General features: G+C 35.4%; 1 protein-coding gene and 1 pseudogene across 2 annotated transcripts; one reads left to right on the top strand and one right to left on the bottom strand.

Moving 5' to 3' along the window:
- Positions 1–6,362: 6,362 nt before the first annotated feature.
- LOC136231157 (anaphase-promoting complex subunit 8-like) lies at positions 6,363–12,090 on the bottom strand (annotated as a pseudogene).
- LOC136231167 (pentatricopeptide repeat-containing protein At1g74900, mitochondrial-like) lies at positions 10,442–14,623 on the top strand. Of its 2 annotated transcripts, none has more exons than XM_066020462.1 (2): positions 10,442–10,829; positions 12,535–14,623. In XM_066020462.1, the coding sequence occupies exon 2, from the start codon at positions 12,967–12,969 to the stop codon at positions 14,434–14,436; it is 1,470 nt and encodes a 489-aa protein (XP_065876534.1). In that variant the 5' UTR covers positions 10,442–10,829; positions 12,535–12,966; the 3' UTR covers positions 14,437–14,623. The 2 variants fall into 2 exon arrangements, with proteins under 2 accessions (XP_065876534.1, XP_065876544.1); XM_066020472.1 differs by having other exon boundaries at positions 12,526–14,623.
- The last annotated feature ends 889 nt before the right edge of the window (positions 14,624–15,512 follow it).

The raw sequence follows: 15,512 nt of genomic DNA, 5'->3' as shown, positions 1-15,512 counted from the left end.
CATCGTCCATTGTGGAAGCGGGGATCCTGATATTGGCACTGAGCATACTTAAGAGATACTCTTGAGATTTCCCGATCCAATTTATAGTGTCAGTCAGCTTGGCATATGATTGATGATACATTTTGAGTAGAGCAACATCATAGAACTGACGTTGAGCATTGGTATGCCGGACATGTTTATAAGTGGCTTAAGAGTACTGCAAAATCTCATTGGTCTTCACTTGGTCAGTGTCCATTTCTTCTTTACTCAAGTTGAGTAGATGAATGGCTTCACTGATTTGCTCGATGGAACATTGGGAGGAGGAGGAGATTAGTTCACGAGCTCCGGTCTGATGGAATTTAAGGCTAACGTATGGCAGCGGAAATATAAAAATTTTAACCTTTTTCCATTAACCCAAGATCCATTAATCGTTATTTCATATAAAGAGGGATAGAAGGAAATACCTTTTGATGAACTATCTACCGTTGCAAGCAAAGTGCCCTCAACTCTTACTCCGAGTTCACGAGCACAAAACAAACACAACCCAAAATCAAGTTAGATATCAACCGTGTAAAACAATCAAGAATAGATTGTCTCTAATAAATCAACACAAGATCAAGGAATAAGAGAAAGAGATGAAATCAATTGAATCGGTAGGAAGCGGTGGATTATTTCGTCCTCAACGAGAGGTGTCGAAAATTCTTTCTCTCTCTCTGGCTAGGGTTGGCCGAAATTTACATAGGAGGGGGGTATAAATACTCTCTTGTATCTAAACCCTAGTTAGATAGAATTAGGTTACTGAATAAGAATTTAATTCGGAATATAATTCTTATTTATTATCTATTAATATATCTAAATATAAAGATAATAATAATAACCTTATAGGATAATAATAGGAGTAATTTTAATCTCATTAAACCTCCTAACTTATTTATCCTTTTATTAATTTAATTCACAATCATAATCTAATTAGAATTGTTAAAATCAAATTAAATTATTTATGTATTTTCATACATAAAATCGCCCTCCTCTCTCTACTGGGCCTTAGTGGACTCAGTTGGGCTTCCATCAATTAATTAACATCTGTTTCTCTTTTGAGCTCCAAGTCTTATGTGTGACCCATTAGGTTCTTATTGCTTAACTGAAAAGAAAAAGATGCAGAAAGAGAGAGGGACTAAAATCAACAGTAGGAGAAAATTTGAGGGAAATACATGAACTCTAACCAGTAAGCTTCAAGAGTGATTACGCAAATCGTATAGTAGAAGGGGCAGTGGGACTGGGAGTTGCATTTCGAGCTGGTAACGCAAGAAACCGAAGTCGTTCAAAAATACGGCCTCGAGCTTCATCTACCGAGAGGGACATTAGTAAACTTCGTAGAGCAGTGGTGATTTTTCGTTTTCTCCTCTTTCTCATAATTAAGCTGTGTTTTTTTTAATGTTTTTGTGTTTGAATTGGTGGTGTCTCTGGATGGATATGCGTAATTTGGCTAGGGTAGTTTCAGGTGTATTGATTTCTGGTAGATGGGCAAGGTAAATATTTATTTTGTTAGTGCATCTGATTAGACTTAATTAAGCATTAAATTTATACCACCAATTCCATTTCCGTCCCTATCAGGTTTAAGAATTGATCAAAAAGTTGAATTTCATATTGTGAAAATCTAATATTAATCTGCTCAGTTTGCAAGTTCTTGTCAAAATTCTTATGCAAAAGTTTTCAGTCCGTTACAAACACAGAATTAAAGGGTCATCGTTATCATATTTCTTGAGTCATTTCAACAACTTGGAGTGACCTAGAAGTGTATTCAGGTTCCATATTAGAGGTTCTTATTTTCTGTTAGTCAGACTTTTGGTGAAAACGAGAAAAATATTGATCTTTGCTTCTTTCTCCCTGTTTGCCAGACTTTATCTGGTGACATACTGTCATTAGTAATTTATTCAAAGTTGAGCAAGTCTAAGTAGCTATTAAAATTTTGGCCTTAACTTTAATAAATTAGATGCAGAGAAATAGGGTTCAAAATTGATTCTTGTTTGTTGGCTCATGTTCAATTTTGGCTCTGCATGATATTTGGTCTGAAGTGGGTTATAATTTGAGGTATGAAACATGAAATGTTGTTTCTGTTTAGATTTTTGCTCTTCTTTCTGATAAACATAAACTCCTCTTTTTGTTTTTACTTCTAAGCGTTAACAGGGAGAAAGAAGCAAAGATTAAGTTGATGTGGGAAAATGTGGCAAGTGGTGCTCTGATGACGTCGCAAGCTGCATGAACATGGAAGTAAGTAGGCTTTGACCAGCTCACCTCTTAACGTCACTTGGTGTGCAGGACTAACTGATCTGTTAAGGAGGGATTGGATTGTCCACAAAATACAAGTGCTGGAGCTAAATAAACCAAAATAAAGGTAGATGAGCAAACTTAACAAATTTAACCTGGCCAAATTATGCTTTTTGCACTTTTCCTTCTTGGGTAAAAATTCTAATATGGTCTCTAGTACCAATGTGTCACATTCTGATTGGCTGGGTTCAAGTGAACCTGGACCATAGTAGAATTTCTCCTTCTCCGGGTTAGAGTTCCGAAGTTAAAAATGTGATCCTTCTCATGACAACCTGCAAAATATGACCAAAAATGTTTACTAAACTATCCAGAGTTAACCACTTACAGCTCCCCCTTCGCCAACAGACAAAACCTCACCGCAACCTTACCAGCTCTCCTCCACCAGTTTTGTCAGAAGCCACTGAGTTAGCGGCTCTGATTGTTGAAGAAACTTTAATTATTGGCTCAAAGCAAAATTCCTTACGGTTTTGACCCAACAAATTGTTGAAGCATGTAAAATAGATAAAATTAAGGAAAAAGTTTTATTGGGACTAAACTGTAAGAAATTCCATTTCGACCCAATAATTAAAGTTTCTCAGAATAATATTTTACATTTTCTAAAATATTTTGAGAATTTTTTGGATATTTTTTTCTCGTCGGAAAATGTCCACCCGGATTTCGCTTACCGGAATTTTTGGTAAACTGATTTGGAACAATTGGTAAACTGATTTATTATGTTGGAACAATATAAGTATTATACTTGAATAATATAACTATTTTATTGGAAAAATTGGTACGCTGATTTATTCTGTTGGAACAAATGATACACTGGTTTGGAACAATTTCGTACACTGTCGGAACAATGTAAGTAGGATAAAAAATGTGTTCAGAAAATTATCAAAAAATTCCAAAACATGGAAAACATCATTTTAAGAAACTTTAATTCTTGGCACAAAGCGAGATTCCTTACAGTTTTGACCAAACAAATTGTTAAAGCATGTAAAATAGATAAAATTAAGGAAAACGTTTTATTGAGACTAAACTGTAAGAAATCACTCTTCGACCCAAGAATTAAAGTTTCTCAGAATAATATTGTACATCTTCTGATTTTTTTTAGAATTTTTTGAACACTTTTTTTCTCGCCGGAAAAGGCCCATCTGGATTCCGCTCACCGGAATTTTTTTATCTGACCTTCAGGGATCTCAAAATGACCGTCTAATTTAGACGAGTCTAATAGTATAAATTTTTTTGAAAAACGAGATTAGAAATGTCAGAAAAATGTATTTTAAAGAAAAAAAATAAAACAATTTTCATTATCATCTTATTCCTTTTATTTACAAATTTGCCACATTGCCCTTTTCAATTATCATCAAAACTACGTAATTTTGTTATGTTACACAATAAACTTATTGCCATATCTAGATCCATTGTCATATTGGATCTCATCCATATATATATATATATATATATATATAAAAGCTGGTTGCACAACCATTAAAGATGAAAATGAGAAAATAGCTCATTTGAGCAAGTAGCGGGGGAAAAGGCTCTAAAATTAAATTAGAACTGGCGAGGATATCAAACTGTATTTGTAGTTGGGTTAGAGTTCACTTAATTGGACCAAATTATTCGGATTGATTGGATGAAATGACATAATAAATAAATAAATAAATAAATAATATTTATATATAAAATAAATTTAAACTTACTTTTATGAACTATATATATATATAACTATAAACAAATTTTGATTTTGTATTTTTTTGCCAACTCGAAACTTAAATATATAACGGATAAATGAAGTTTAGAATAACTTGAAATACGCCAATATAATCTATGTCATGTGACCTTTTTAACAGCATATTATAAAATCAAAACGTACAAGTGATGAATGAGAAATTGATGCTCAAATTGACCCATTTTAAATGGCTTGATCTCACGTAAAAAAGAAATTAGAATTTCCTCTAGTTTATAAGTAAATGGTTTTTACAAGCTTTTAACCAATTACTGTGGGAAATGCTCTCTCACGTGCAGAAGTGCAGTTGAAGCACTACCGGGTTAGAGGCGCACCCTCATGACGTGCGTTTCTCAAATTAGTAAAAAATAGGGACACAATGATTCCCGATCCAAGAACTGATTGATCTAGTCTAGGTTTTATAACATTGTCTAAAACAGTCTGTATCTTCATGTCAAGTGTTGTTTTATCACTTCGCATGGACATGATCCTCACTTCTCATGTCCGGTGCATGAATCGCCTGGATTAAGTACAAAACCCTTATTGCCACCATTATAGTTGCTCTTTAGCTCATTCCAAAAAGATATATAGACAATAAAAGAAAATCATTAAACTACAAAGTATTTCATTAGTTTAATTAGACAGGTGATTATTTGTTGAAATCAGGTTATGAAATGATAATTCAAACTATGTGTCTATTTTCATCTTTGGCATCTTCCTCTTTATCTGAGCAATCATTTTGAAAGGTATAATGGTCGATTATTGCTCCTACAAATTCATCCATACGGTTTAGTGTGGAATTAAGATATACTCTTGTGAAAGTCAGATTACAAAGTCATGGCTCTTACCACTTATGAAATCACTTGAATTACTGCTCTTTTTAAAGATCTTGGTCTCAAGCATTTGCCACCTACTATTTTCAAGTGTGATAATCAAGTTGCGGTTGTTATAACATCCAATTATATGCTTCATGAACGCACCAAACACATCAAGATAGACTGATATATGTCTCTGATCAAGCCAATTTTGGTATTATCATTCTTGTCCATGTCTCTTCTGCTGATCATGTTGCAGACTTGTTCACCACAGTTTTAACAATTCAGGCTCATGATCGACATGCTCACAAGCTCGGAGCAGCACCTATCTCTTCCTCTCGATCTTGAGGGGAGTGTTAAAGGGCGTTCTAGCATTTCTTTTTTATTTATTATATTAGTTGACATTTTTTCATTGTACTGTTATTGCTTTCCCTAATATGAGACACGTGGTGGCATATTAGGAAGGTTGTTGTCCTATTTTTTCCATTCTAACATCCCTTTTAGTGCTTATCATCCATGGATCCATGTCACTCTTCAAACTTGAACCATGTGACAAACACATGGTGAGAACATTTGACATTACATGAGCTGGCAAATAGAATTTCCAGTTGACTAACCACGTCATTTTTTCAATTAGTTTTTGTTCCTCATATGGTCAAGTTAACTTTATTGCACCAAAATTAAGCTTTCTGATTTCGGACCGGTTTAATATTGTTGTGGCCAACATAACCTATTGGGGGAAAATGTTGTGAAAAAAAACATGACAAGTATTCCATAAGTACAGAACAAAAATTAAAAACCAGAGTTATTTTCTAAATTAAATTGAAAATTAGGGGTGTTTCTAAAATTAAGTTAAAAAAATTAGGTTTTTTATTATCATGAAAAGAATTTAATATCATCTTTTCAAAAATAAACTGTAAAAGTTTTTTTTTCTCCAAAACTACATTTTGCAGCTTTCATCATTTTAATTAAAACAGTTTTGTATTACTAAATATTGCATTTTTATTAACAAAACTGTTTTTAGAGTTTCAGGGGAATGTGTATGTGCACTTCTTTTTTTACTAAAAATTAACTTCAGTAACTATTGTCAGAAACTCAAAACCTCAAATCTATTCTTTAAAAAAAAAAACTCAAAAGTTCAATAACAGTTAATACATTTAACTGTCTTCTTTCAACTGATTTAACTTCTTCACAAACTTTACCAAATCCTTTATCATTAAAAAGTGAGAAAGGAAAAATCCTTTTCCTTAATGGGGATGGCAATATTCATATTGTGTTATAATTGTATTATATTATTTATATGATTAAAAATAATAATAACTGTGTTTAATGTATAATGTCAATCAAATAAATAATTCTTATAAATCATGTTAGAAATCTTAGTGGGAATAGACATTCTGAACTAATCACTTACTGATGCAGCAGAAATAAACAGACTTTCGTTCTAAACACTTGCTCGCGCACGAACAAAGCTTAAAACCGTCAACTATCGTTGAATCGCGTACGACTAACGAAAATTGGAAAAAGAGAATAAACTCTGAAATTCTTATTAATCAATAACTGTCTTACATAAGGTGGAGGTCGAGCCTTTATATAGGCTGACAAAATAAAACCTAATCCGAAACCTAAAAGGAAAAAGGAAAACAATAAAATAAGAAAAGTACGCTAAAACACAAAAAGGCCGATTTGAGGCCCTAAACGACCTCGGATGGCTAAAAAACACGTCCACCATGGGTCTGTAGACCGATGGGTTTGATTCAATGGGCCGAATCCAACAAAATTATGGTCCGAAATCGCTAAATTCCAACAACCCGTTTTATCTTCAAAATTTCAGTTTCGGATCCGTTTTCTCCAAATAGTTTAAGGCCCGCTCCACTTCATCACTTACCTATATCATATCATGTGGATGAAGAACTTGTTAGAATCAGTTATTTATTAGAGGAGTCCTACATAGTGTGTGTTTTCCAAAACCCTAACAATTAAACTTGCTACTACTCTGTTGTTGGCGGCTAGAGTTGTAAATGAAGTGGAAATTGCTTCCCCCTTTTCCTCTTTCTCCGGACGGCAGGGCTAAAAGTAGCAACTTTTTTTTCTCTAATAATTTTTTTTATTATAAATATAGTTATAATATAAAAATAGCCTAAATAATATGATATTTAATATTTGAAATTCCAGGAGCACAAATGAACAGCAGGGTAAAATAAATAAAGCTAAACAATATTTTTTTCTAAGCAAAAAGAGAAATTACCGAACTTAAGCTTTAATTTGAAGTTATATAATACAAATGAAAGTTGAGCAATCTGTGTTGATCTGATATCTTACTAACTATTTAAATGCTTAAGTTGCAGCATCACCAGGAATTTCTGATTTTATAACTCATTCTACATCCTAGAAAGGTGAGAGTAGATACGAATTCTCAATGCTGTAAGCCCAGGATAATACTTGGCATAACATTTTCACAAATATGAAGGATTTTGTTGTGGTTGATTTTGATGAGCATGTAACTGAGGAAAAGGGAGAGACATACTTGGTAGAATCTGTCAGTTGCTATGAAGTAACACGGAAGTCAAGGATGAAAATGTTCAACATCCATAAGAGGGAAACTGGATTCTGATGCTCTCATTCCTCGAAGCATATTCTTAGCCGTTTCCTTCTCCTGAAACCACCGATACAGAAATCAAAATAAAAAAATGTAAAACTAATCAAAATCATGTATATAGTTTGATTTTTTAATGGTAGAACATTTAATTAGATAACAGGTAGATTAAATTAGAGAACTCACAGGGCCAGTGTAATCCAGAAGACGGGTAAGGTACACCTCTGCTTCTTGGTCCCTCTTCTGCTCTTTGCAGTGTTGGGCAAGAAACAATAGAGCTTCAACCATATTTGGCCCTTCTCTCTCTTCAGCTTCCATCCTCTCTAATTCTTTCTTGTAATAAAATGCTGCTTCTTCAGAACGCCCAATCTCATTATGGAGCTTTGCTAACTTGTGGATTGCTATGGCCTCCCTATCATTACTATTTACAGCTCTTCTGTAACACTTGATTGCCTCCTCCAGCATCCGGAGCTGATCAGTTTCATAACACTGAGCCATAGCAATCCACAAGCGAGAATCATTAGGCTGCAAGAACACAGACTTCTTGAAATAGTGAAGAGCATAAAATGGCATGCCCATCATCTCATATGCTTGTCCGAGCCCATACCAAGCTCGATAATCACAAGGATTTATATCCACAGCCCGCCGATAGGCATCAATAGCAGCTGGAGTGTTTTTCATCTCTACATACTCGTGACCCATTAGTGTCCAGGCAGATAGATAATTTCTGCTCAATTTTAGTGCCCTCCTAAAGTACATAACAGATTTCTCATGCTGCCCCTTTAAACTGTAGTAATTTCCAATGATAAGGCATGATTCAGGTCTGTATTTATCAATCATATATATCTTATGGGCAAGGAAACTGAGGGCAGAGGAACATTCCTTTGCATAGAGCACATTAGAATACGTATCCATGTCTTCCACTCAGATAGGGATCATTCCTTAGAAGTTCTTCAAAAATTACTTCAACTTGATCAAATTCTCTTAGACTGTACTGGGCTTTTGCAATTTGAGCTTGTACATAATTACTGAAATTGAAAGTGATTTGAAGATGTTCGTATTTTGCTAAGGATTCATTGTGCATCCGCAGTTCTTGGTAAGCATTAGCAAGAAAGAAATCCTTCATCCAATGGTTACTAAGGTTAAGGTTGTTCAAGATCTCGACTATAGTACATAGGGACTGCAGCTCTAACCAGGCACTCCAATTCCAAGGATAGCTATTCACAGATTCCACAAGAATTTTACAAGCAAGATTTTGGTTGCCTTTCTCTTTAAGGACGAGCCCGTACAAGTACAACCCGAAGGGATCAATCATACCTTTGTTGTGGAGAGTTGACAACTCTGTCTCTAGGGATGCTAACTCACGATTCACAGCATCACTCTTACCCAGTGGCCCCTCAAGTTCTATCATCTCCTCTTCTTTCCGCTTTTCTCCAGCCTTAATACAATCAAGGCGAGAAGATAAATGAGGACAATTATAGAATTCACATAAGCTTGATTTAAGATTGATATCATTCAATTTGGCCATACCAGATCAAATCTCCAATAAACATAATCCATATTCTAATAATTGCATTATATGCTGTCAATTTATAACTATCAAGAGCAGAAATACGTGCAAACTTAACAAAATCAAAATAATGAAGTTCAATTGAAAGTGACACAGGCAAGAGACTGCCTCTCCTCAAACCTCTCACCTCAGCAATTGAATGTGGAAAGGAGGTCTCAGTCCAATTTAGTTTTTGAAGTGTTTTCAAGATGAAACAGAGAATGGTCCAACAGGTGAAGAAAAGACTACGAGACTACAAAGGATGCATACAAACCACAACAGCAAAAGGCTTCAACAGCAGAAGGAGATAAAGCATATGAGAAATAAAGCCAACTCTTATTAACCATGAATTGCAATAGTCTCCTATGAACTTAGCCGAGAACTTAAATAATCACCAGATTTCTAGTTTGCAAGGGATGGTAGGATCTAGGCTTCTAATTTAAGAGACTACCACCTAATAAATAGAAGGCAAATCAAACCAGTGCTTCCCAGAGTTCTGGGTGTATCATTTCATGCTCTATTGACAACTACCTAATTCTTCAAGTCAATATTTATGTGGAAGATGTGCTTGATTTTTTGGACAATATAGACCAACTAATGGGTTAAAGGCGTCATTGGTCACTGAACTTTCATGGCTGTCTTAAAATGGTGGCTCAACTTCAATTTGTCTCAATAAAATCACTCCAGCGACTTAAGGAGCAAAAAGACACAGTAAATATGATGTGGCTTCCATATCAGCACTAGTCAGCTTTCACCGCTGACCGAAACGACACGTGGCTGCCATCTAGGTGACACGTATCATTCCGGTCGGCTAAGTGGCAGTCACGTGTCGTTATGGGCCGCGGTGAAAGTTGATTATTGATGACGTGGCAACCACATCACTTTTCCAGTGTCTTTTTGGTCTTGAAGTCATGAGAGTGACTTTATTAAGACAAAATTCAAAGTTGAATGATTTTATTGAAACAAATTGAAGTTGATTGACTATTTTGAGACAACCATACAATGCATTTAACTCGCAAAATAATCCACAAACTTCTACGAGAAAAACTAGAGAGACATTTTCAGTTAAAAAAACTCAGCTATATTTACCATTGAAAAAAAATCAGTGCATCAGAAAGCAAAAACAAAGATAAATAACATGTAAAAGAGAATCCACAAACCCGATAAAGAGCATAGCATCTCAAGAACACAGACTTCTTTCCAGCCTGATCTCGAAGCACATGGGCAGCCCTTTTATATTCTCGGCAATCGAAGTATGATTTAGCAAGAAGGTAGAAATCGCCATCCACAACCTCATCTTCCTCCATTGCTGGTGTAGAAACATATGAGACACCAGCTGCCGGTGTAGAAGTGAGGTCACTAGAGCGAAAGCGTCGGCGAATGCTTGAGCTTCCACGCTGGAATCTGGTGTTTGCCGGAGTGAATTTTGCAGGGTCATGCTCAATTCCAACCAGCTGCTCAGCCGCCCTGAAAACCGCTGATAAAAGAATCAAAAATAACAGAATGGAACTTCCATTGTGTGGAACCAGGGGGGGTCATGAGCAAAACGACGTCGTTTTGATTTTAATGAAAATAAATGAGAACTAAAAGGCACAGCACAGCAGAACAGCTAAATTAATACCTAAATCCCTAATTCAGAAGAGGAGAGCAACGAACGATAGACGATATCGCACACCGCCGGCTCAACTCAAGGGAATCGCACAAGACAAGAGAAGAGGAGCAGCCAGTCTCCACCGCCGGCCACCAGTCAGTCAGTCGCTGCTTGCTTGCTAGTCTCCACCGGCGGCCACCGTTCAGTTCAGTCGCTGCACTGCACAAAACGCAAAACGCAGAGGGAAAAAAACGCAGGTGATTTTTTGTTTATCTTTTTTGTGCCTTTGTTGAGATGCCTATATTTGTTTGGTTTGAGATGCACCTATGAGTTTGTTCACTGTGTGTTGGCTTGATTTTTGGTTGTAATTATTGGATGGCTTTGCTGCGTTTTTGGTTTTACTGCGTTTTTGGTTGATTTATATGATGAAATGAGATTAAAAAAAAGGAAGAGTAGTGATAGAATAATGATATGTATATATGTATGAATGGATTAGAAATATATTAACCTTGCTCTTTGATTGATTGAATGCTTGCTTATTACAATTTTGTAAGGACTCCTTCACTCCTTACAGTGAAGCTTTTCAGTGATGGAGTTTTTTTACCAAATTCCTATTGAAATTGGGATTGAATTGATTGGGATTGAAATTTCTATTGAAATTTCTATTAGTTGAAATTACTCTCATTTGAATTGCTGTTAGTTTAATTACTGTTTGTATTTAGTTGAATTGGGATTGAAATTGCTGTTAGTTGAATTGCTATCACTTGCATATTAGTCTTTTCAGAATGGACAAATTCATAACTAAAAGACGTTTCGAATTTTTTTTTTGACGTTTTGAATTTTTTTTGCTGATATATTTTAGCCCCGGGTCATCCAGGGTCCTGGTTCCGCCACTGAATGAAAGTAATTACTTCTGGAAATTGCAAGATATATATTTTATATGATTTTTGCAAATAACAGTTAAAAAAGATTGTATTAAGCTTAAATTGAGTTTCAGGTCATGTATAGGAAAATCAAGCTGCTATCTTAATGAGGATATCAAAACTTTTGTACTTTGCTTTTGCTAAATTTAGTACAGAAATGGAGACGAAATCGAGTGGTAATTGTAAAGAAACAAAACAATCATAGTTGTTCAAAGCGGCAATCTACATACAATATAAGTATCTGGTTAAAAAAGAAAAATTGATTAACTCAAAATTTGACACAAAAAGGAAAAAAAAAAGGAAATAATAGTAGTCAATGTCAAACACTAAGAACAGTAACTAGAAATAAAATAACAAAAGTAAGAGAAACAATAGCAATTAGGTTTACGTTTTTGGAGTTGAAAAGAGTACCATTTGGAAGCAGAGTAAAGGCAACGATCGCTGAGTTGATGAATCGCAGTTCGAAGCTCGCTTCTGCAATTCTCTCTTGAAGTCATCAAGTCCCTATTTATCTCTGTCCTTTCCTTTTCACTAACAAAGCTGCTCCTTGTATGAGCTTTTGTTATTCTACTAGAGGTCAATTTGTGTCAGTGGGTAGCCATGTTCGTATTGTGTCGACAACTGGTTTAGTGTCACATGGGTCGAAAAGAAATTAGGTACAAGTGTCTAAAAGCCAACACGAACAAAACCTGCAAACAACAAGACACACATAAAAGGTTTAAGTAACTAAACTTATTTGAGTTACAAAATCCAATTTGCTAATTCGACCCTATGTGTTACACAAACTAAACTATTAGCATAACCCAGCCCAGCCAATTAACATGACCCAATTTGCTAACACTTGAAAAATCAATAACATAGAAAACTCAAAAATCTTATTTGTTGGCTCATGTTCGATTTTGGCTCTGCATGATATTTGGTCTGAAGTGAGTTATAATTTGAGGTATGAAACATGAAATGTTGTTTCTGTTTAGATTTTTGCTCTTCTTTCTGATAAACATAAACTTCTCTTTTTGTTTTTACTTCTAAGCCTTAACAGGGAGAAAGAAGCAAAGATTAAGTTGATGTGGGAAAATGTGGCAAGTGGTGCTCTGATGACGTCGCAAGCTGTATGAACATGGAAGTAAGTAGGCTTTGACCAGCTCACCTCTTAACGTCACTTGGTGTGCAGGACTAACTGATCTGTTAAGGAGGGATTGGATTGTCCACAAAATACAAGTGCTGGAGCTAAATAAACCCAAATAAAGGTAGAGGAGCAAACTTAACAAATTTAACCTGGCCAAATTATGCTTTTTGCCCTTTTCCTTCTTGGGTAAAAATTCTAATATGGTCTCTAGTACCAATGTGTCACATTCTGATTGGATGGGTTCAAGTGAACCTGGACCATAGTAGAATTTCTCCTTCTCCAGGTTAGAGTTCCGAAGTTAAAAATGCGATCCTTCTCATGACAACCTGCAAAATATGACCAAAAATGTTCACTAAGCTATCCAGAGTTAACCACTTACAGCTCCCCCTTCGCCAACAGACAAAACCTCACCACAACCTTACCAGCTCTCCTCCACCAGTTTTGTCAGAAGCCACTGAGTTAGCGGCTCTGATTCTAAATTCTTCAAACTCGCGAACTCTAGCACAATCCCTTCATTCCCCCACTATCAAATGGTCTTCGGAACTGGTGAACACAATCCTTAAACGCCTATGGAACCACGGCCCTAAGGCCCTCCAATTCTTCAACCTCTTATCCCACCATCCTTCCTACTCTCACCATGCTTCCTCCTTTGACCATGTAATCGATATTTCAGCTCGCCTCCGTGATTTCCGCACTATGAGGACCCTCATTTCCCGTATGCACTGTTACCGCCTTGGTCCCTCCCCGAGAACCTTTGCCATCGTAGCTGAAAGGTATGCTTCCATGGGGAAACCCCACAAAGCTTTAAATCTTTTCATGTCAATGCATGAATATGGTTGCTTTCAAGATTTATCTTCATTTAATACGCTTCTTGATGTGTTGTGCAAGTCAAAACGAGTTGAAATGGCTTATAATTTGTTTAAGGCACTAAGAGGAAAGTTTAAGGCTGACCATATTACTTATAACATAATGGTTAATGGATGGTGTTTGATTAAGAGAACTCCAAAAGCCTTAGAGGTGTTAAAGGAGATGGTGGAGAGAGGATTAACTCCAAATTTGACTAGTTATAATACAATGCTTAATGGGTATCTTAAAGCTGGTCAGATTAACGAAGCTTGGGATTTCTTTTTGGAAATGAAGAGGAGGAAATGTGAGATTGATGTTGTTACTTACACTAGTCTGATCCATGGGTTTGGTGTTGTTGGTGAGATAAAGAGAGCACAAAATGTTTTTAATCGGATGGTAAATGAAGGTGTGCTTCCTTCTGTGGCAACTTACAATGCTTTGATTCAGGTTCTTTGTAAGAAGGATAATGTAGAGAATGCTATAATGGTTTTTGAGGAGATGGTGAAAAAGGGTTATGTCCCTAATTCAACGACTTATAATTTGGTGATTAGAGGATTATGTCATGCAGGCGAAATGCAGAGGGCTATGACATTTATGGAAAGAATGAAAGATGATGAATGTGAGCCAAATGTTCAAACATACAATATTTCGATTAGGTACTTTTGTGATGGTGGAGAGATTGAGAAGGGGTTAGATTTGTTTAAGAAGATGGGTAGTGGGGACTGCTTGCCAAATTTGGATACTTACAATATACTAATAAGTGCCATGTTTGTGAGGAAAAAAGCAGATGATCTCTTCGTGGCTGGGAACTTACTAATTGAGATGGTTGATAGAGGATTTCTACCTCGAAAGTTCACTTTCAATCGGATTCTTGATGGATTATTGTTGACTGGTAACCAAGATTTTGCTAGAAAGATTCTGAGATTACAGGGTCAATGTGGCCGTCTTCCTCGCAAAATCAAATTATAAGCCGAAATTATGCAGATCTATCTCATCCCAAATACTTTTCCAGAAATTGTAAGATGATAATGTAACTGCAAAATGCTATTTGATCATCTACTGGTATTATTCATTGGTATGGTGCTGCAATGAAATTAAGAAACTGTACCCATTGGATGGTAAATAGAAGGTGATTCCATCGATTTTGGATGGTAAAGATTATTACATGTTTTATAACACAGTAGACTTGACATGTTATTATAAGGTTAAATTATTCCTTGCTACCATAAATTTCACAGTTGTCATTTTTATTTGCATCATAAAACTATTTGATTTGAAGTTTAAAATAATCAACTTGGCTGAGATTATCATGTAAAAACTACATTGCGTTTGAAGTTCTTGCACTTTCTTTATTCTTTGTGAAGTTCTGTATTTACTTTTACTCTAAATTGGGACTTTTATTAGTGTTACTTGAACATGCGATGTGACACTCAATGACTTACTTTTTAAATGCACAAGCATCGTAGGTTCCATAACAAAAGTCGGAAGTTAAGTTTAATAAAAGTTACTACAGGTTTAAATTTAATAGAAGTTATATATGTAATTATATATTAAACCATTCATTCCATCATTGTATTAAACTTGTAGAGTAATAGATCTCTAAGGTTCCATAATAACAATACTTGACTTGATCTTAATACTTAAGATCAAACTTTCCAAATAAATAAATAAAACATGTGTTGAAATTCGAAAACACCTACTCTGGAACTGTCATAAATTCAAAAACACCAAAACTTTTTTCATAATCTCAAATCTAAAATGGTGACATGAGGATGGATACAACTTTTTCAAGGCAGAACAAGTGATGTTAGAAATTTGTGTTTTCAACTTTTTTTTATAATCTCAAAGCAAAGAAAGGTGATGTGAGGATGGATACAACTTTTTTCAAGGTAGAATGAGTGATGTTAGAAATTTATGGGACAAAATAAATGAACAAAGTGAACTGCTATATACCGCAAAGGTTATACTTTCCATCGTACCCTTTTGACATTTATGCCCTCCTCACAATTTCAAACCAATAATCAAAAACTCTCAAATCCTCTTTA

The sequence above is a fragment of the Euphorbia lathyris genome, chromosome 1 (genome assembly GCF_963576675.1).
Source record: "Euphorbia lathyris chromosome 1, ddEupLath1.1, whole genome shotgun sequence".
Taxonomy (NCBI): domain Eukaryota; kingdom Viridiplantae; phylum Streptophyta; class Magnoliopsida; order Malpighiales; family Euphorbiaceae; genus Euphorbia; species Euphorbia lathyris.
Note: the sequence above shows the minus strand (reverse complement) of the source record. Positions and strands in the feature narration are given on the sequence as shown.

Excerpts from the sequence above, each read along its gene's own strand:
- LOC136231167 (XM_066020462.1), top strand. The coding sequence starts at position 12,967 with ATGTTCACTAAGCTATCCAGAGTTAACCACTTACAGCTCCCCCTTCGC.